Here is a 21546-nt window from a genome sequence, read left to right on the forward strand (position 1 = left end):
TGTGAAACAGCTAGCCAACGTAACATGCGGATACGGATTGCTCCTCCAGGCACAAGAGGGATTATCTCGGTCATCAATGCACTCAGTGTAAAGCGGCCGGGCTTAAAGATCTATCCGCAGAGTTATATATCGCTGGATCTGCAGTTTCTGTAGCTCTACTACTTTCACTAGTACGGAAATCTAATGCATCGGAGACCTTTTTCAGAGAGTGGAAGTAGTTTCCAAAAGAGGACACCCATTTTGAGCGTGACAATGTGAGCTGCGTGTCCGTTGCATAGCAAAGAACATCTCGACAAAGAGCAGGCCGATTTCCGCTTTGAATCTACCTGCATCGACCACATCAACACCTTACGAATGATTTTGGAACAATGTGCGGAGTTTAAATCTTCACCTGCTCTTCATTGATTCCGAGAAAGCTTTTGATAGCGGCGTGCTCTACACTGGAGGGACGGAGTGATAAACTAATAACTATTATCAGAGCGGCGTATAATGGCGGAAAATGTCACGTGCCGCATCGATGCAAAATATCGAAACAATTTGAGGTTCAAAGTTGCATCTCATTAGTGATATTATTTTTTCTTGCTATTGGTGACGTTCTTCATGTTGCTTTATCTGGAGAACGTGAAAGAGTTCAATGGATTATTGCATTGATCAATTTGCATATGTAGGAAGTGTGATTGCTGTTGAAGAAACTACCGAACTGGAGGTCACTCAACACTTTAAAAGCGCTAGATCCGCTTTCGCTGCCTTGTCTAAAATCTAGAAAACTAGCTAAATCGATACCAATATCAACTTGAGGCTGTTCTATTCTAGTGTTCTTTCTGAGTTGCTATATGGGAGTAGCACATGAAAAGTGGATAAGTTACACATTGATGAGAGAAGACAATTCCATTGCTGGCTACGCCATGCAGTGCGTTCCATTCTCCCACGATAATCGACGGGTGAGTCGCCCCAGGAGCCTTAGTGCAGAATAGTAGAGGGTCAAGCGTCTTGGGATGTCCTGGAAGGAACCATATTTCAGTGGATCGTGTACGATGCCATAGGCATAGTTGACGCGCTATGCCCACCAAAGGGAGCAACCGTATTTAGAGTCAGATGTTAGTGAAATACAGCAAAAGATGCCATATCCGACGTGGAATCTAATTTATGAAAGCAAAAAATCTTCAATATCGGCTCGAATAATAAATAGTGACAACAGTGTAACGATGGCGCTTAGGTGTTCATGACAAGCACTTTCAACGATGGAGTGGGGGCTAGTGCCTCGTTTGGGAGTTATGCAGTCGTAGTCCTTAGAAAACACCGGATTCGTAGTCTTGGAAGAAATAATCAGTTGGGCCACAAATAGAAAAATATCTCGATGTGATCTTGGACGCATTGTTAAAGTAGTAGTAGTTATAGTTCTATACTTAACTACGGGTTAAGGAAGGTGCCACAGCTTTCCAGGATTGCGAAAAAATGAAAACTCTGCTCGAAAATGGTTCTATTGACGTACACATTTGCGTTGGTAGCAGGGAATTGAAAAGAGTCAAGCTTAAGCTTAAAAAACTGCAGATGTGAGGACTACTGGATCTACGCGGTACTACCCACCAAATACCCTGAACGTAACCTTCCATTTCTTTCCATTCAACCTTTATATCAAATACAATGAGGACAGCGAAGTGTTTCTCCACAGTAATATATTGGACCTACTACCAAGGAAACTTTGTAAATTCATTTCCAAGTGAAATATAGCTATTTTGACTGATAGTCAAGCCATCATCAAAGCTGTCAATGGTAATGTCCATCCAAGTTTGGTCCTCCTACGAAAAAAATGAGGACACAGGAACTTATAAGCAACACAAGTGCGAATATAGGCAAGTGGTAATCTGCGGTTTGCACGGAGTTCTGAGGAATAAGTAACTATACCCCCAGATTTTACAGCCCTTATAATATGCACTGCAGAAGTTCTGGCGGAGAGGCCTTCATGCACTTCTTTCCAGCCTTTATCTTTCCAATTACTACTGAGTTCATCTCATTAGTACCAGTTGTTAGGATGAAACCTACATACATTTCAAAAGTGTAAACGCCATGAATACCTCTTGACTTAGTGTAGATTGACTTTTGCTTTTTTGAAGCAGCTCTTGACCTAGTACACCAACAGAATTTGTATTTTATCTTAGCTCATCATCTGATGGTCGCTTACGGGCGCAGCTTCTCGGAGATTTGAAACCGCCGAAATGTCTGAAGAATTTTAAGTACAAAGCATAATCCACCATGTTTTTATCCTCTCACCAATATAATTTCTCTTGCCTTCGCTGCAAAACATGAAGGGACTCCATGGATCATGAGATTCTTCCTCAAACACGTAAACTACGCTGATGAAATCGATTTGCTCTCTCCGCGAGTCATGGACCTTGGATAAATGGTTCTTGACGTGGTGAAATAGGCAAGCGGAATTGGACTGAAAATCAAAATCAGCATAAGCCAAATTTCCAGTCTGGTTATCGTACTCTTTTTACCTGCATTAATGAACAAGTCATTGGGGCATTGGGGGCGTGGGTAAATTTATAACATGTATCTAGTAAGCAGTGTTTCTACCGATGGCGACACCCAGTTTGATATCGTTCGACACGTTAACAGCGCCAAATCCGTCTTCACTGTTTTGTCCAGAGTCGGGAAAAGCAACTATCTCAACACTAACATCAAGGTGAGGCTGTTCCGCGCCAGTAAGTCATGTCTGCTGTTACTCCGAAACTCTAATAAGTGAGAAAAGGGTTGTGGTTGCGAAGGCAAAGTTTTAATAAGGTAAAATAATTTTCTATCATGCAAAACGATGCTAGTTTCGTCAATAGTTTGGCTTTTTTCTATCTACGCTTGTTGTATAGTGTGAAATTAGCTATTCCTCCAAAATCAAAAGCAGAAGTGAAGGGATTTTGCATTGTATGTTTCCGAAGATTCGGAATAATAGGGCAGCAACTCTATTGCAAGAGATGCCATGCCATGGAATTCACTACCCCCGAGTGATCGACAAATGGGTCGCCCCCACAGCATGTGGCGCAGGCGAGTAGAAAAGGCTTCTTTGAAAAATTCAGAGGGATCTGAATTCGGCGTGCTGACCATATAAACTTGCAAAAGGGAGAATAAAATGTACTAAGCCGCAAGAAAGGAATAGATGTGCACTTTTCGTGTGAAGTAGAAATATACACATTGCCTTACGGTTCATTTTAAGAAATTTCTCAACTCAAATTCCATTCCATGCAATCCCATACATGTGAAAGGGGGTTATAATTTTTTTCACAGAATATGGTCGTGGGGGATTACCAAATGAAAGGGTCTAATTAGTACTTTTAATGTGTTTGATACTGGAAGAAACATAGCGGAGTGAGGGCTCAAGGTGTGTTCCCCAAAAAGGATAACAGGCCTCGTTCTCAGAACCTATCCAACCGAAAAATCGCCTTAATTTCATGCTAGCAGTACAAATACTGATACCGTCATAAGTAATGATATAATGCATAATTTTAGAAAGTTTGACAAAACTCCAGCCATTATTAATAAAGTTATAGAAGGACAAAGTTGTGTATTTCATGCTTCCGATATTCCAAATTGTTTCCAAGTAATATTGTTCAAAAAAACACTAGTGCAACTTTGCCCCATTCCACTTATGATTCTAGTATAAATTATGGCAACATAAATCTGATGAGCAGTGTCCATCATTACAGCATGTAAGATGGAAGCTATGCAGATCCTTTTAATATTACGTGGGCTTATTTTTGCAGCATGTTACAAGGTATGTATTCTTTAGAAGATTCTTTCTGCGAAGCTACCTTACGGGTCGACATAATGTACCACCTCAGAAGCTTTCTCTTAAAGCATTGGCCGGAGACCAATCAATATGGAGCCACTACAACTAAGAAACGAGCCGCAATTCATGCTGTAGATAGGTCAACAGTAAAATCTTTAGGAATTCGACGTTTCCAAGGCTCGAAAAAATATTTTCTATCCCCTGCTCTATTGCGTCGTGTTGCTATATTTCCTCAAGCTCCAGATGACAATGAGTCTGAAAATTCTCCAAACGAATGAACCATGTTGATCATCAGATGATATTGCTAAGCTGCCGTACGATCGCCTGCAATGTAACAATCCTCATCCTCGCTCATAATGAATGTCAAAAACAATCACAGAATGCAACGGATGCACTAAGCGAAACAAATTGATCATTCAAAGTTAGACAAAATTTTGAGCTGTTGTTTATAGTTTTGTGGGTTTTTTTTATACGCACTTCATATCTCTTTCAATATACAATGACAAAATGGATAGTACATTCTGCGAGATGACTTTGTCTTTTTGGAAAACAATTTTTCCCGGTTTTCAAGCTTATTTTTCATGTGTATTGATTTTTGTTTACAAATTGGGTTTTCGTTGGATTTTCTTGAAAGTTATTTATTGGTGATGCGGTGATGCCGAAACCTCGCAATTTTAGAGTAATCCTGATACTACACAATGTTTCGGGGAGTCGTTGTTTATCGTCTACTGGTATTCTTCAAAATCATGACGGTTTCTCTCAGGCGAAGTGAACTCCGTCAAAGAGGTTTCCAAGCTCATTGAGAAAAAGAGAGGGATGCGAAGGTTAAACTGGTATTGAATAGGACACATACAAAGGAAGGGCGATAACTCTATTGTGAATTATACCTTGGACTCTACTATCCCCGGATAGCAGACGGGTGGACCGCCCTAAAACTACATGGCAAAAAAATCGGTCCACAACGTTTTAATGTGATAAGTAATTTAAGCTCAATTGCAATATTTAAAAAGAAAATTAGAAAAATCATGAACCACTCTCACAAAATGTGAGATGTTGTTTATCCACTAATTTTTACGAGCCCCATGTATCTTTATATCAAACAATTTTTAATATCAGTTCCCAGTTTCTAATGATTAAAGATTAAATTTCAGTAGTACCAATGGGCGAAATACGACAGATCAATTAAAACCGATCAGTAACGATCTCAATGATCGCACATTTCTGAAGTGCCACTATCGAAATTTCAGGGATTTATACATTTTTTTAAAAATTAATAGCACAGATGCTGCCCTTACTATAAAGAGTAGGGGCGGCTTCGCACCATATTCATCGCATCAGTTCCTTGCCGTTGGACTGTGTTCCTACTCTCCAAGGAACGAATTGGAGATAACCTTTGATAAGGTTGACAGAGTGTGATTATTGATCGCTTGACAACAAGTCAATATTTATAGAAGCTTAAACTTATTTCGTGGTATGGGTGTCTCTTATCTCCTCATGGATTGTAAAAAAGAGCCTTAGATTTCTAACTGGAAATAAAATGCAAATTTGCGAGTTAAAAACTATAAAAAAAAAACAACAAACAGTACTTAATTCAATCCAAATCGTAGTTTGGAGCGTGACAGGAAAATCCTATTCGTATTCAATGAAGGGAGATTGCTATTCATTTGCAAAATCCCTTAGATGAGAAATATAATCGACCAACTTTAGCACGCTTTGCTTAGATATAGTCGAAGATGGTTTCTGTATTATCTTATGCCACCAAGTTTAGGGTGCTAAATGAGAAAACTTATATAGTCTGTTTTCTATTAGGGATATTTAATCCCTTGGCAGATTCATCACATTTTGGATAGCCCTAAAATGCATTGCTGCATCTTCTCTTGAGCAGTAACTTAATAAATAGCGAAAAGGTACATTAATTATAGCGATTTAAGTCTGATCCTATTTCGCCAAGTCAAGTCAACAAATGCTGCTAACAAGCGACATTACCATAAAAATTCTTGGTAAATCCTGCCTCTAATCAAAACCAGTTGTGCCATGGCTTGCCAAGGAATCACTTCTAAAGTTGATTAAAGTCACTACATAGTGGAGCCGCGGTATTTATAGGTATATTATGCAAATTTCAAGAAAAAAAGTTTGAAAATAAGAAAGGCAGGTCGAATTTTAGGGTAACATTTTCTGGGAATGTTTTAAATCGCAATCAATTTAAAAGAATTTGACAAGATGATTAATACTATTTTTCGCCGTTACAGTTCAACGCAGGTAGTTAATCAAGCATTAGAGAGTTTCGACTTGAATTAAATTCCATCATTTTGGCAGGCAAATGGCAGATATATTTCTAGCGGAGCAAACTAATGTCGGCTATTTCCTTGGATATCTTTTTGATTACCACATCAATGATAACTAATAAAAGGGCAGTACTGAACACATAATGACTAACTCGTCCTATGTCATCAACGGTGCAACAACCGGTATCCGATCTAGGCCTGTCTTAATAAGGAACTCCAGACATTCCGGTTTTGCGCCGAGGTCCACCAATTCGATATTCCGTCCCATGTATTGTCCATAATTTAAAAGATTTAGAGAGAAAATGGGGCATGCAATTCATATTATTGTGTGTATTTCTTTATAAAAAGAGTCTGGAAGCTTTTGACAGGATCTTGATTGCAAGATTTCAGGACAGATTAAGGAGCATTAAAATTGTGTAGTACTACGCACCAATTTTCTATGAGCTCTCACAACACTTTTCTTCGGCATGTGATGGGAGGCATGGTCTTGGTGACCATAGCACGAACGGTGAAACTTTTCCGGACTTATACAACTTCCACTACCTCGTCATTGATGGAACAAGGAAGCTGACGCAAAGTCAATTGGGTTTCAAACGACCGCCAACGAATATCTAACCAGATCGACCATATAGTTCGTAACAATCAATTTAGGAGTTGTTTTTTGAATGTGTGTAGCAAAAGGGGCGTAGGCATTAGCTTCGAAAGTTACCATCATTTTATAGCCGCCTACGTTCGTTGGGGTGTCGCTACCGCATATCCTCCCAGGCAAAATTTCTCCAATGCGGCAGACAACAGAAACTTTATACACTTCATTCAAGACCATTGATGAACACGAGTCGCCATGAAAAGTGTCTTTGTTTTTGGTGCATTCGGCCACGTCCCAGAAGAACCTGGCTACTACGGAAATGTGGAGAGAGGTCGATGAACGAAAGGAACTCAGAGCTTCGTTGACAGCTGGGAACGGAATGAACACGCTGGAGTTCCGTTACCGCAAGAAAGTGCGAGAAGTTCAGAGCAATGCTGATGAGGGAAATTATTGCAGATTCTAATTCCTCTACTTACAATATTGTGAAGTGGCTGGTTAAGGAATGCCAAAAATTGGGATCTACCAACAGGAAACAATCTGTCAAAAATTGGAAAGAATTAATCGAAGGATTGAGTATAGCGGGGACTTTAACAGAGAATGAGAATCTAGTGTCATTTGAAGTCAAAGCTTTATTTTCCAGCACATCTGTAAAAGAGGCAACAATAAAATGTGAAGGGTGGCTACTGCGGTTTGGTTCGACATCAGAATAGGGGAGAAAGGCAAAACAATATGCGAGGTTGGCTTCTCTCTGCATGAATGAAAATTATTCCACATTCAGGGGAAAATACTTCAAGACAACCTCAGGTGTAGCGATGAGCAATCCTCTCTCCCCACTCCTAACTGAAATCTTTATGACATCACTGGAGGAGAAAATGAAACAGAATGGATTACTGTCAAATATATGGCTGAGGTAGTGGTAGTGATCCCCGAGACAAGTACTAATAATATGTTGGATAACATAAAATCGCTACACCCAAAAATAACCTTCACTCATGAGATTGAGGTTAATAACCAATCTAAGAAATAGATAAAATAATCAAGTCACAACGGACAGGTTTTTTTTCTATTTGCAGGAAACCCACCAACACCCAGCGGACAATCTTGGTCACTTCGTTCCATAATTACCAGCATAAAATGGCAGCTTATGGCACAAAGATCCACCGCCTTCTGACAATCCCACTCATACGAGATCGAAAAACACTACATTATGGACATTGCCAAGAAGAACGGGTACATCAGCACCACCATACACACGATGATCAGGAGACACGCACGAAGGATTAAACGTAGCAATCTCACTACACTATAAAGCGTCACCTTCTCAAATCTGTCCAAGGATATTGAAAAGTTCGACAAACAACTGGTAAGATCTAGTCGTATCTACCAACTCAAATCTCAGCTTACTAAAGAAAAGGACCGAAAAACGGAAGAGGAGATGAGCGATATTTATAAAATCGCTTGCTCAAATTGTCTGAAGGTGTATATCGTGGAATGCGTGGAATAAGCACCGACGATCTGGAAGTATTAAAACTGGTAAGAAAAATTAACCAGCTGGACGCCTATGGGAGCTTATTCATTAGCAAATAGTTATAATCAGAGTAACGTGTAATGGGGCAAAATTTGATGTGCTGCACCGAGATAAATTCTCAAAGAAATTTGAGATCCAAAACAGATTGCGCACTGCCGTCAAAAATATTTCTTCTTGTATTCGGTGACGTTCTCCATGCTGCCTTGCCGGAAGAAAGTGGACAATGACAGCTGCTTGCCCTCTTATCGAGCTATGAACCTTCGACAAAGAGCTTAGGATTTGGAGAAGGCAAGTACAGTCGGACTGAAATAAACACCAACAGGACGAAAGTTTTAAATCTCACTGGTAATCACACTCCTCCTGTTTGCATTGATTGGCAAAACGTCGAAAACGTTGTCCAATTTGTGTATCTCAGAAACACTGTTTCTGTCAACGGCGGAACCCAACTTGATGTTACTCGACGCATTAACAGCGCTACATCCGTCATCACTGTCTTGTCCAATATCTAGAAATCAACTTATCTTGTCATCGACAGAAAGCTGTTGCTCCATAAGAGAATCGCACATGAAAAATGACCGCCACTGTCTTCCGAAAACTACAAGCCCCACATCCGGATGCCTTGATACAATTTCGAACAAAGAATTTCACCAGCGCACGTACTAGGTGCCAGGAGACATATTGAACGAGAGGCGAAAGTAGCAGTAAATAGGTCACACATTGAGGTATGGCGACAACTCTATTGCTGGCGCCGACATCATGTCAAGATGGCTGATGAGTGGGTCGTACCTGGAGCTGAACGGTGCAAGGTTCTCAAGAAAACCTGAGGATAGCTGAAGCATATGGCAGCAAACCGTCGACCATGTCGCACAGGCATGATGAGCTATGTAGAAAATCTCTTCGAAGCACAGCTTCTCATTTGACAGGAGAACAATATGCAGAACTTTGCAGCTGACCATTTCACAAGCTGGTTCATCAAAAGCATAGGTGATTCAGTAGGGATTCAAAATAATCTCGAAAACTCAGTAACTAAAGATTTTAATTTAGAATAGTTTTTATGCTTTGACAGTTTAAGTTGACTTGCCACTGCTACTGGTTAATCGTAAATAGCTTTGAGCCCACTTTTTCCGAAATAGTGAAGTTGACGAACTTAAAAGAGGCCATGTTTATATAAGTTTGTTGGCTTTCGATACGATTCAAGTTTTGGTTACTTTTTATGTAATCATTATTCTTGACGCATTCTATCTAAATTCGAAATAAAGTTCAATTATGGTTATAATTCGAACGCATTGTTCATAAATTTAACAGGTTTTTAGATATTTAACTTCCCTTGCCGGTAATTGTTTACTTTTAAAAATGTGAATACAATCAAATTGTTCCGCAAAACGTGGTTTTGAAGTTATAGCGGTCGAGTGTTTGCCATCAAGTTCAAGTTCAATTCATTGTTTACCAGACTAGAAGCTTATTAAACAATGATTAAGTGTTTGTTTTCCAGACCAGACGGAAAATTTTCAAGTTATTGGTATTTTCTTTATTTTGAGCACTCGTGCAACAGACATAACAAGAGAGAAGGTGAAAATAGTTTCCAGGAAAGGAAGAAGAATAGCAAAGCAGTAGTAGTCTACGTAGAAGCAAGTATAGTGGAAGGCTCACGCCTTTCAATTATGACCACACAATTGAAATTAAACCAAATAGTACGAGGATGCCGTCTCTGCATCAACGAAATTCAAAATTTAAACGGAATGTTTTTAACCAACCATGGATCGTTTTTGTATCATCCCTCGAACTTTCCTGAAATATTTCCTTCGGCAGTTTTGGAAATGTGACGCATCGGATGTCTGAAATATCTGCAGCTTATTAAGAGCAGTCGTGGGACTTCGAGTAATCAAATACAATGCCGCAGACTTCCGTCCAAAGAGATTTTTCGAGTTTGTAGTTGAAACTCGGACACCTAGCGATCCCGATGCTGGGACTTCGTGTATTAAAAACTACAGTTTTCTTCGAAAAATGCTTGATATTGATTTGAAATATATTCTCTGTCGTTGTGGCAATGAAAGCAGTTCCAGTTCAGTTCAGTTCCGGAATAAAGTAAATTTGCTTGGGTTTTAACAAAATAGCAAACTTACTTGGTGTAGTCATTCATTAGTAACAACACATACGAGGATGGTCCGGTAAGCACCCGGCCTCCAAAAGAAAAACGAAAATTTTGGAAAAGTGACTACTTATTTCTCAACAAAGTCTCCTCTTAGCTCGATACACTTGACACAGCGATAGTCTCACATTTTTAACCCATTTGAAAAATATGTTTTTTCGAAGTCTACAAAGTAAGCATCCGTGCCGGCAATGATCTCCTCATTCGACTCAAATTTCTGCTAGGCGAGTGACCTTTTAAAGTTCGGAAACAAAAGGAAGTTGCACGGGGCCAAATCTGGAGAATACGGTGGATATTCCGACTGTTCCCTGGAATCCGGTGTGTTCCAGTGGAGCCATGTGTCGTCGAGGGTCACCAAACGACGCAGAAACTCCTTCGGATTGCGCTTAAACAGCGTCAAACACAGCTCTGAAGTGGTCTCACGATTGCACTTGTTGTCCGGAGCTTATTCATGCCCAAAATTTTATGCAGGATATGACCCACGCTGTCTTTTGAGATGCCTACTGTCTCAGCTATTTCGCGCACCTTCAATCGGTGGTCTACCAATACAAGATCGTGGATTTTTCTCACGTTATCCTCCGTGGTAGCCGTTTTCGGGATACCTGAACGTGGCCCATCGAAAACCGGCGTGCGACCACGTTGAAACTCATTAAACCATTTTTTATGGTCCCCATAGCAGCAGTAGACTCACCGTACATTGCATCCAAACGCGCTTTGATTTTATTGCGCGATTTATCTTCCAAAAACAAAAAACGAATCACCGACCTATATTGTTCTTTTTCCATTTTTCTAAAACTCGTGGACACGCCCACTTCTACAAGCGGTCAAAAAAAAAAAAACACGAGTACGGTTCGGGTTAAATTTTGGCAATAGCCGTCTACCGGAATGCGCCGGTGAGGCTAAGTACTTACCGGACTGCCCTCGTACGTCTTACAACCCTAAGATGTCGGGAAGAAGGAATCAATCAAGTCACTATAAGCTGGGGCGTTCGCGTCGTCCAATGTCTCTGCCGGTTGTGAAAATATCGAATGTGTTTGTCATTTTCAAGTCTATTCCTTGAATCCATATTTGGAGTTTCAAAAAAAAAAAAAATTTTATTTTAAAACACAAGGAGTAAAATGCTGAGCCAGTTTGAGATGCTATAACCACAAGTTAGGCATGTCTCCCATATATCCTCTTTCCGTTCTTGAATGTAATCTCAAAATTTCTCCTTTTCAATCTTCTAACAAAAGATAACCTTTGAATCCTCGTATAGAGAGCATGTTTTGAATTGGTAGCATTATTTGTTTTCTGTAAACTCCACTCAGGACTCTCAAATCGCCTCCGTAAGTTGGCTATATGCAGCATCGTCGATTTCCGGTAATAGAAACTCCTTGTGAACGACTCTCTCCCCATCGACAAAGACAATTAGCATGCTTTCAACGCGTAACGTGTTCATGTGAGCCTTTTTCGGCTTTCGGTGTGCGGCTTTGTTTCCTGGTCGTACTCGTAACATCACTTCTCGGCAGCACTAGTCAATTTGTCTAGAAAATTTAGTTTTTTTTCCAAACGTTCCCGCATGCTATACCATCTTATCGTCCGTCAGAGCTTTAAATACCAGTTTAGCGGACACTATGCTCATGATCAACTCTTGAGTCACACTTGACACAATAAACTGAAATTTTACTTACATTCAGTTAATCAGCCAATAATTGCGCACTCAGGCGCTATTGGGAGCTCCGGAATGCGGATATCCGCGATCGATATGGGGTTGCACCGATCGTGGAAAAACTGCGAGAGAGGCTTCTTTGATGGTATGGTCACATAATTCGCGACAACAAGAATTCACTCGCCAAGATTGGTCTGAACATCGAAGTCGATGGTAAACGACCGAAAGGCAGGCCGAAACAATGGTGCCTTGATACTCTGGATGGGAATTTGGAAGCCTCGCGATTGCATCCAGATCAGGCTTTTGACAAAACAAAATGGCGCAACCGATCACGACGGGCCGACCCTGCTTGTAAAAGGGGCAAAGGCTGAAGAAAAATAAGAATCATGCTTTTCGGACAGGCCTACTATGTTATATTCATTATTTTTTTCTATACACGTTTAGTAAAACAGTTCAATTTCCAAATATCAGCCTTTCGAACACGAGAAGAGGAACTGTCGTATTATCGTATTATCATTTGTTAAAGGGAACGTAAGGACTACTTTGTAGATGTGAGGGATAACTTCAAAAGAGCAAGTAAGATTACCTTGGAATACAAAAGAAATTTGATTCATGTTAATTGTATCGATTCAGTGCAGAATTAATTTTGATAGTAAACCTCTATCGGATAAACGAGGGAGGACCCATAAGCAACATTCGATTGACTCAAATCGCAAAATAGGAAAAGTTGTTGACTTCGATTTGCCCTAAATGATATTGCTTTCAATTAACTACGATTAATGTGAGATCTCTTCAGGTCAGGTAGACATGATACTGTTCAAAGCTCCAGTCCAAATGCAACCAGGAAAACTAACAAGTCTGGAAACCGGAAGCTGGACGTTTTAGGAATGAATGTCCCATTAGAACCTAGCACGTAGTATATGCATATATTATGTGAGAATATCATCGTCATAGACATCATATAGTGGCAGCCTCTTGATTTTTTTCAGTCCCCGTTTGTATGTGCTCTAGATTATTGTGGGAGAGTTTCGATATTGTTTCCCCAACTTCCGGAAACAATCCCAATGATACCAATGAGCACCGAAGACATCCATCAAGTGAAAAGGATCCGAGATACCGCAGCCCCCGGCATTGATCAAATATCCAACAAAGTGCTGAAACTGACAATGAGAATGGCACCAAGCATGTTCGCACAGTTATTTACAGACTGCCAAAAAGATGGGTCCTTCTCCACAGAATGGAAAATACAAAAGCGTGTATTAATCCCGAACACAGGTAAACCGATAGATGAACCAACATCCTATAGACCTATCTGTCTTCTGAAGACAATAAGTAAGGTCCTCGAGTGGGTAATCTGTAACCATATCCAATAATTGATAGTGGCGGTTATTTATCAAATAGACAGTTTGTTTACCGGAAGGCTCTGTCAACGAGTGATGCTACCAAACTGTTTTTTGAGCTAGCCAGAGAAGCGAATGACGAAGGGAAATACTGCGCACTGGTGACTCTCGATATCAAGAATTTGTTCAATTCTGCCAAATGGAACCAAATAATCGAAAGGCCAAAATATATATGAAATATAATCTTCGACTACTTCCGACAGCGGAGGCTACTTTATGGTTCGGACCAAGGAGTTCCATAGGGGTCTGTTCTGGTTCCTCTGCTATAACTATTGGAACTGTCAGAGCGGATGTTGTTACCTCTCAGCCATTGCCGAAATACCTGGGAGTAACATTCGACCTCCAAGCTGAACTTTAAACCCCACTTAAAACGTACTGGGCAGAAAGTGACGACTATCAACTCAACACTAGAAAGAATGATTCCGAATGTAGACGGTCCTGAAACACAGTCGACGATTACTTTTATCGCGAGTCATCAGCTCTGTCCTTTTATACGCGGAAGCTCGCGCTTCGGGTATAAAGGTTTTGTGTTCATTTTATGTAGGAAATGTCAACGCACATTTTTCTATCCGTATATAGCTACAAATCCAACATAACCCTTCATATTTACGAGAAGTCGTACATATTACAGCGATATACGTACATATTACAGCCATAGATATTACGCTCACCCTAAACAAACAAACTGCCTATTTCCTAATATATGCACGTATATAAATTGATCGTACCCATATTTCCGATTTACTTCTTATATCTATTTGAATTAGGCGCTACCCGTAAAGTTCATTAGCACGCATATATTATACTATTATTATATTATATACATACACACATGTCTGGTTGACAAATAACTAAAACCAAATAATTCTCGGCGACCCAATTCATAAGAACTCATTTCGTTGTGGTATTGACGAACTGACATGTGATGATGACTTCATGCAGGTTATAGAATGCACGAAATTCACAAAAAATTGTAAAGTTTCACCCCCTATAACTTTGTTAATAATAGTTCGATTTTCTTCAAACTTGACCAAACTGTGCATTATGTTCTTCATTACACGCATGGTAAATTTTGTACTTCTGGGATGAACATAAGAGGCGTGCCGGGTAAATTTCTAAAATATGGAAATATACTATTATTAACTTTATTTGTGCAGATATCGGAACCGGATATATTTTGAGGCCTAGATTTCGTAGAGATGCATCACTGTGATTTTTTTCAGATTTTTCGGTTGGATAGATTCTGAGAACGAGACCTGTTACACTTTTTGGGGGTCATATTTTGAGCCCTCACTCCCCTATGTTTCACCCAATATCAAATATTGAACCAGTTTCGAAAAGTACTAAATGAGACCTTTCATTTGATGGCTACATTCTGTGAGAAAAAATTTGCACCCTCCATTCACATGTATGGGGAGCCCCACCTTAAACTTAACACAAGATGGCGACACTTACTGCATATAAAGGGAACACCAGATTACAGACTCTCACCAATTTTCGTGACAATCGATCTAGCCGCTTCCGAATAAATCGGGTGTGACAGACAGACAGACACCGTCTCGGTTCTAATAAGGTTTTTTTTTCACACAAAACCTTAAAAAGACAGACAGTGAACCGATTTTAATAAGGTTTTTGTTTTACACAAAACCTTAAACAAGTCGGGAAACCGGAAGCTAGACGCTTCAGGTATGAAAGGTTTTGTGTATTTCTTTTATAAAGAGATTTGGGTGTGCATTTGTTCCATTAGCATGTAGCACGTAACATATGCATATATTATGTGAAAATAGCCACTTTCAAGTGATGTTGACATTCATAGACTTGAATTTGCAGAGGAGCTACAGATTTGACCTAGTATAACTTTGTTAGTAATAGTGCGATTTTCACCAAATTTGGCAGAATCATGATCTATACTGTAGCCTACATTGCTGCAAAATTTTGTGATTCCAGGGTGAACTTAAGGGGGGGGGGGGGGGGGGGGGGTTTTCCTGTCAATTACTAAAAATTAACTTTATTTGAACAGGTATCGATATGGAGGGTATTTCGGAGCCTAGGCACCATATAGTGGCAGCCCCCTATTTTTTTCCAGATTTTTCGGCTGGGTAGTTCCTGAGAATGGGTTCGTTAAAAAAATGACCACTTTAAACCCCCCGCACTCCCCACCTTCTCAACAAAAGTCAAAACTAAGACCAGTTTCGAAAAGTACTAACCGAGACCTTTAATTTGATACCCCACATGACTATATTTGATGGAAAAAAAATTTTCACCCCCCTTTTGCATGTATGGGGATCCCCCCTTAAATTCATCGTAAAAGGATGTAGCTCACTATATGCGTGAGCGTTCACAGTTCCTACCTTTCTACCAAATTTGGTGTCAATCGCTATAACCGTCTCCGAGAAAAATGCGTGTGAAGGACGGACAGACAGACAGACAGACAGACAGTAAACCGATTTTAATAAGGTTTTGTTTTACAAACAAAACCTTAAAAAGATTATTGACCGATACAATCCCTCCTTTGCTACTTAGCTTCTAAAGTTTGTAAAATCAGAGAGCGCTGGAAATTGGGGGCAGAACTGTCATCCAAAAACGATTGATTGATCCACATTTCAGCATCAAAAGATTTTTTGAAAATGATACACGCTTTATATCCTTATTTTTCCACGGATTTAGCATGGGGTTTATATCAATAGGATTAGAATAATATATAACTTAGCCATCGAAAAATAAATAGGTAAAAGTGAAAAATGTAAACAAAACCTTAGAGTCGCATAGCTGTTGTCCTCTTGGCTTGGGCGCCATCAATTCATATAATAACACTCAGGCTAATAGTAAAAAAAAATGGTGAGACATAATACATTAAATACGGCCTACATTTAATATAAAATCAAAACTTAATAGGTTTTAAATAAATGTCCAATGCATAAAACAATAACAAATATTTACAACCGATAGGTGTCAACTGATAATATTCAATGCTTACTAGTGTAAAAAGTATGCCATGAATACAATTGACATTCACAGTCTATTAATTGAATGGCTTCTTGGGTTATTATATCGTTAGAAGGTTAATCGAAGCAAGAATCTTCAGATGACTTACTTTGACAAAATCATGAAATCCTTTGCTTTCACTTTCGAACTTATCGAAGCAATATATTATATAACGTCAAAATAATTGAAAAGAACGTCTTCTGCCAGAATATTGCATGTTTAGTAACTGCGAAAACCCCGTTTAACAATAATGAGAATACATTTCAATGATTTCATTTCAAATTTAACGAACTGCCAAATCAAGAACTCATCAAACACAATACTGTTTACTAAAGTAAATCTGATTAAAATATACATCAAATTGTAGAAACTGCAGAAAAAGATATTTTATGTCCTGTTCTATCTATATCAATATACTTCACATATAATATTATATAATGCATTGAATTGATATCTTCTCTCAACTTGCTACTCTTCCTTCATTTTAAAAACTGTTTTCAATTACAGAAATAATTTTTGTGGGATCGTTTCATGTAAGGATATCTTCGAGAAGTTCCCAACTGCTATTATAGGCGGTTCGAAACATCGAATTTCGAAAGAAAATGTAATTCAAAACAATAGTTTGACAAAACTGTATACTGTCTTCGATTTTTCTCATCTTTGTCACCCCTAGAGATTTGCATTCTGCATGACTGGTGAGCGTAGAGAACTTAAAATTAATGACAACATCATCCCATGAACACTATATTAATGGAGATAGTACTCATTTGGTCAACTAATATAGATAAACCCTGCTTAAGATGGACCGATGGCGTAGGCCAGGACGCCAGACAGCTTTTAGGGATATCGAATTGGTGGACCTCGACGCAAAACCAGGATGTCTGAAGTTCCTTATTAAGGCAGGCCTAGACCGGATACCGGTTGTTGCGCCGTTGATGAATAATATAGATAAATAACACTCAAAGATTTGGAAAAGCAGGTAAGCAGATTCAAATTAAATAAAGATACCAAGTAGCTTCCTGGCTGGCTGATCATAGTTCTTTCTTTTTTTTGCACTGCTAGGCAATTTTTCCTTTTTTACGGTTTTGTTGAAGCTGTTGATGCTGCTAAAGATAGCAGTCCATTAGAAAAGATTTCCTTCCATTTAACGAATAATATTCATACTCTGCACTTCTGATTCAAAATTAACATCGGTTTATTAGCTTATACAATTGTGATAAGAATTCAGAACAGCGTGGAGACCATCTATCCACTCTATCCCTTTTCATGGACCACTTTTCCCCAAACAAATGGTGTTATCCACCATTAAAATGTTTACCATCGTCAACTGGACACCCTGTATAATTTCACATTATCGTCTCCAATTAACTTGACCATTACCATTAATACTTCCTACTAGTCATTCCTAGTCAATTGTAAACAATATTTTTAGTGTCATTTATATATCGGTCTGTAAACTTCCATTCCTAACTATTTCAGACATAGTTGTTCCAGCTGTATTAGTGCAATTGCAGATTGCTGTAGGCGAAATTAAAACTTCATCAATATAAGCAATAACTTTCCATGTCCGCCTTAACACAACACACATAACACCTTCAACACAAATCCAAATCAAATTACGTAACTTTCACATTGATTTCATCTCAAAATTTTTCTCCTATATTCCAATCTTGTTTTTCCAAACATCAAATCCATTTCGGAAAATAAACATTAGATTGTTATGAAATCAATTCTACGGCCACAACCGAGCACTTACATTTTCAAGGCCGTTACCGTCCTCAAATTACTAAGCAAGTCTATCCTATTAAAATCCGTCCAATCCACTTTTGAAAATTCCATAAAGAAGGTTCTTTAATAATAATAATAATAATCGTTGGCACAACAATCCATATTGGATCAGGGCCTTGAAGTGTGTTAGAGCACTTCATTCAAGACCGTAACGGTACACTACAGTAGACTGTAGGAGACAATGTGGTCAGCATTGCGCTCGCCCGAGATTATTACCCTGATTTGACTCAGGTACTCATTCACAGCTGAGTCGACTGGTATCCGACGTCAAATCACGATACAAATCCCTCTGCCACCAGCGAGATTTGAACCGCGACCTTCCGTACAACAGCCTTGTGCTCTAACCACTCAGCTATCCGGACAAGGTTCCTTGAGGACACAAATTATCTAGAATTTTTGGTAAGGGCGATCCGATTGCCTCGATTCCATAACCTCTTCTTGGTGTTGATGCATGCGAAAGAGTTGTCTTTCATGCAGCTTGGAACTAAAATAGTTGACCTGTCCGAATTTATGATCATCAGTCATCAGGGTGCTTTATAATAGACGGCAGGAAGAAGAAAGAAGACCTAAGGAAAAAATTAAACCTGCTGTCCTAAGAGCGTCCCAGGCGACCCAATTGACACCAAATTTCACAACCATCAATGTCAAATGTCAGCAAAATCCGTTGAAGCCAAGATCTCAATCCAGTGTGGGAACGACTGCTGACTTACGTGATCAAATATAAACTCGCTTTGGGACAATTTCGCGGCACGTATTCAGAAACATGAGACCTATAAACAGTGCAAGGATCTGAATGGATAACATCTAGAGAAGAAATCTTCACTACCTTGAAGCAATAGTTCAAGTTAGAGGAATTCGGAGAAGAATTCGTCGTGAATCTGAGAAATGCTATGTCGAAGCTCAAACGGATACAATGCGACTATCTGTGGAAGCAGCATGGACGTTGTTGGCCGTAAGAAAAGTTCGAATTGGATGAGTTGTTTGCCGTCTAAGAGAACAGATCTTATTAAAGAGGTGCTTCGAATGCCTTATGTTTGAACATTTGACGAAGATACCCACTAGAAGCATTGATCGGTATATAGTGCAATAAGGACCCAAAATGTAGTTTATACGAAGAAAAGGAGGGACGGGACAACTAGCATATTGCTGAAAATGGTAAATACCAGAAATTAAGGGAGGCGTCAAATGCAACAAAAATTAGGATAAACCTCAACCATTGCAGAGCCGCTCAGGATTTGCTTGCACAGACCAGCTACGAACCTGAGATGGAGATTGGCATCATATTTAAACCCTACAGAAACCTTGAAGGTAGTGTATAGGTTACAGATTCGACTAGCAGAGCGGCAATATGGGCGTGTGGTCGCCAAGGCATACAATATAACATGAGTCAAGCCACTAATGCCAAAAGGGCAAAAATAAGTGGTGTATTATCTGAATTTGAAAACCTCCTAAACAATCTTGTTCACGACGCAAGGGGACGAAACGCGATTGCCGAAGACTCTAATGCGTGGGCCCTCAAGTAGGGGAGTAAAGAGAATATCGCAAGAGGGCGTAATTCATTAGAAGCTTTTGCCCAGTTAAATATACTATTGACCAAAGAAGGTAAAGCGAATACATATCGAGACTTTTGTCAGGAATGCGCTGGCACATAATATGTCCTGGCAACTTAGGATGGACTTTGCGTACAGCGACCACCAGACAATCACCGTTGAACTATGGTAGAAGCCGCATAACAAGAGATCCGCACGCCGAAAGCCAAAATCAGAAAGAACATCAGGATGGGCTACAAAAGCGATGGATGAGCAAACATGCAAGGCGATGAGGCTAGATCAGTCTAACAAGGCATCAACCCTGCGGATAGAGTTTTTCACATAACGCAATGCGTTTCCAAAGCATATGGCGCATCGACGCTTACGAGATGCTAATTTCCTAATAGAAGATTCAACTACTGGTGGAACCGTGAACTGGCCAGCCTTCGATCGACTTGCTACTGCCAGACGAGAGGCTCAGAGGGCAGTAGGTAGAATCGATCAGGGAAAAAGGAGCATCTCTACGAGGGAGCACGTAAGAATCTCAAGCTAGCTATCCAGCTGAGCAAGGAGGACTGTTTTAAGGAGCCCTGCTCAGAGATGGACATATGCCCATGGGGGAGCGCGTATAGAATCGTGATGGGGTTATCCAGAGGCCGTTCACCTCTGAATATCCCGTTTCCTAACTTCTTGTCAAAAATTATCGAAGGCTTTCTTTCCTAACAAGGGCACTGACATATTCTAGCGACCTTTGAATGTGACACCGATTCCGGCAGTCACAAGAGACGGGCTGCAGAAAATCTTGGATAGGATAGGCAGGCAATGCCCCATTGATACCATACTAATTTAATGGCTTAGCTGCAATTCGCAGAAAGGGTAGTATCAGCACATACTGCGTGGTGGTAACTCTGGACATGAGGAATGCATTCAATTCGGCCAATTGAAACCTTATATGAAAACCTCTGGCGGCGACTGGCGTGCTCACCTATCTCGCTTCTACTGTTAATTACTTGTAAGAACGGACGCGTTGGTATGATGATGATGGACGAGTGTCATACAAGGCCCTGTACTAAGACCATTACCATGTAAAATAATGTATTTAATATTCTGGTTACGGAAGCGACCGCGGGGTGGGTTACACCGACGACATAGCGCTGATTGTGGTCGCAGAGCATCTAGAAGATGCTGAGTTCATTCAGTGCTGTTAAGGCTTGGCTAGAGAGCGCTGGACTGGCACTTGCGGAGGAAAAGACGGAAGTGGAGATCAAATATAATCTAGCCCAGTCTCTCACAGACCATGAAGGATGTCGCCAGCATCTCTACAGATTTAGATTGGACACCTCACTTGAGTATGCGAATTGTGATGGGATCCCGAAGGGCCCAACATACAGCAAAAGAAAGGAGAAACCTAGAGAAAACTCTAGATGAAATGCTATCACCGGAAAATTTTGTTCGGGAAACGTTAGCATGCCAGAAGGATTGGGATGTGAACTCAATGATCGCAGCAATTCAGGCAAAAATGGAAAAAGTAGAAGAAGCCAGGAGGGCAAGATTACGAACGCCGCGGATAGAAGGAAAGAGACCTTGTTAATGGTTTTTCCGCCGGTCAGGAGTGATTTTAATGAGTAAAAATTCCAGTCTCTGGCGTGTCCAGGACAGAATTTTTGAAGGTTTCTACCTCCTTAAAAAAATCTGTATTTCTATAAGGAATCTATTACTTCGCACTTATACGGTCTGTGCATAAAAAAGTCCCCCCGTCCCCCTACCAATATTTTCATTTCCTTTTTGTTATCATCGCAACTATTATCTTCTATGCACATTCATTCGCAACACGACGGCTCTTAAATATTTGCACCGAATATTATTC

At 39.9% G+C, this 21546-nt stretch overlaps 1 protein-coding gene across 4 annotated transcripts in view; it reads right to left on the minus strand.

Annotated features, from left to right (window-relative positions):
• The window catches only part of LOC119659929 (E3 ubiquitin-protein ligase TRIM33), an 83375-nt gene that overhangs the window by 11753 nt on the left and 50076 nt on the right, over nucleotides 1-21546 (minus strand). The window contains exon 1 of one of the 4 annotated variants that reach the window (XM_038068268.1): nucleotides 16132-16188. The exons of the other annotated variants lie outside the window; for them this stretch is intronic. Within the exon in view, the coding sequence (XP_037924196.1) occupies nucleotides 16132-16173 (42 nt within the window). The 5' untranslated portion in view covers nucleotides 16174-16188. Of the gene's footprint in view, nucleotides 1-16131; nucleotides 16189-21546 lie in introns of those variants that run through there. 4 annotated transcript variants of the gene reach the window in all.

Source organism: Hermetia illucens, chromosome 6 (assembly GCF_905115235.1).
Source record: "Hermetia illucens chromosome 6, iHerIll2.2.curated.20191125, whole genome shotgun sequence".
NCBI lineage: Eukaryota > Metazoa > Arthropoda > Insecta > Diptera > Stratiomyidae > Hermetia > Hermetia illucens.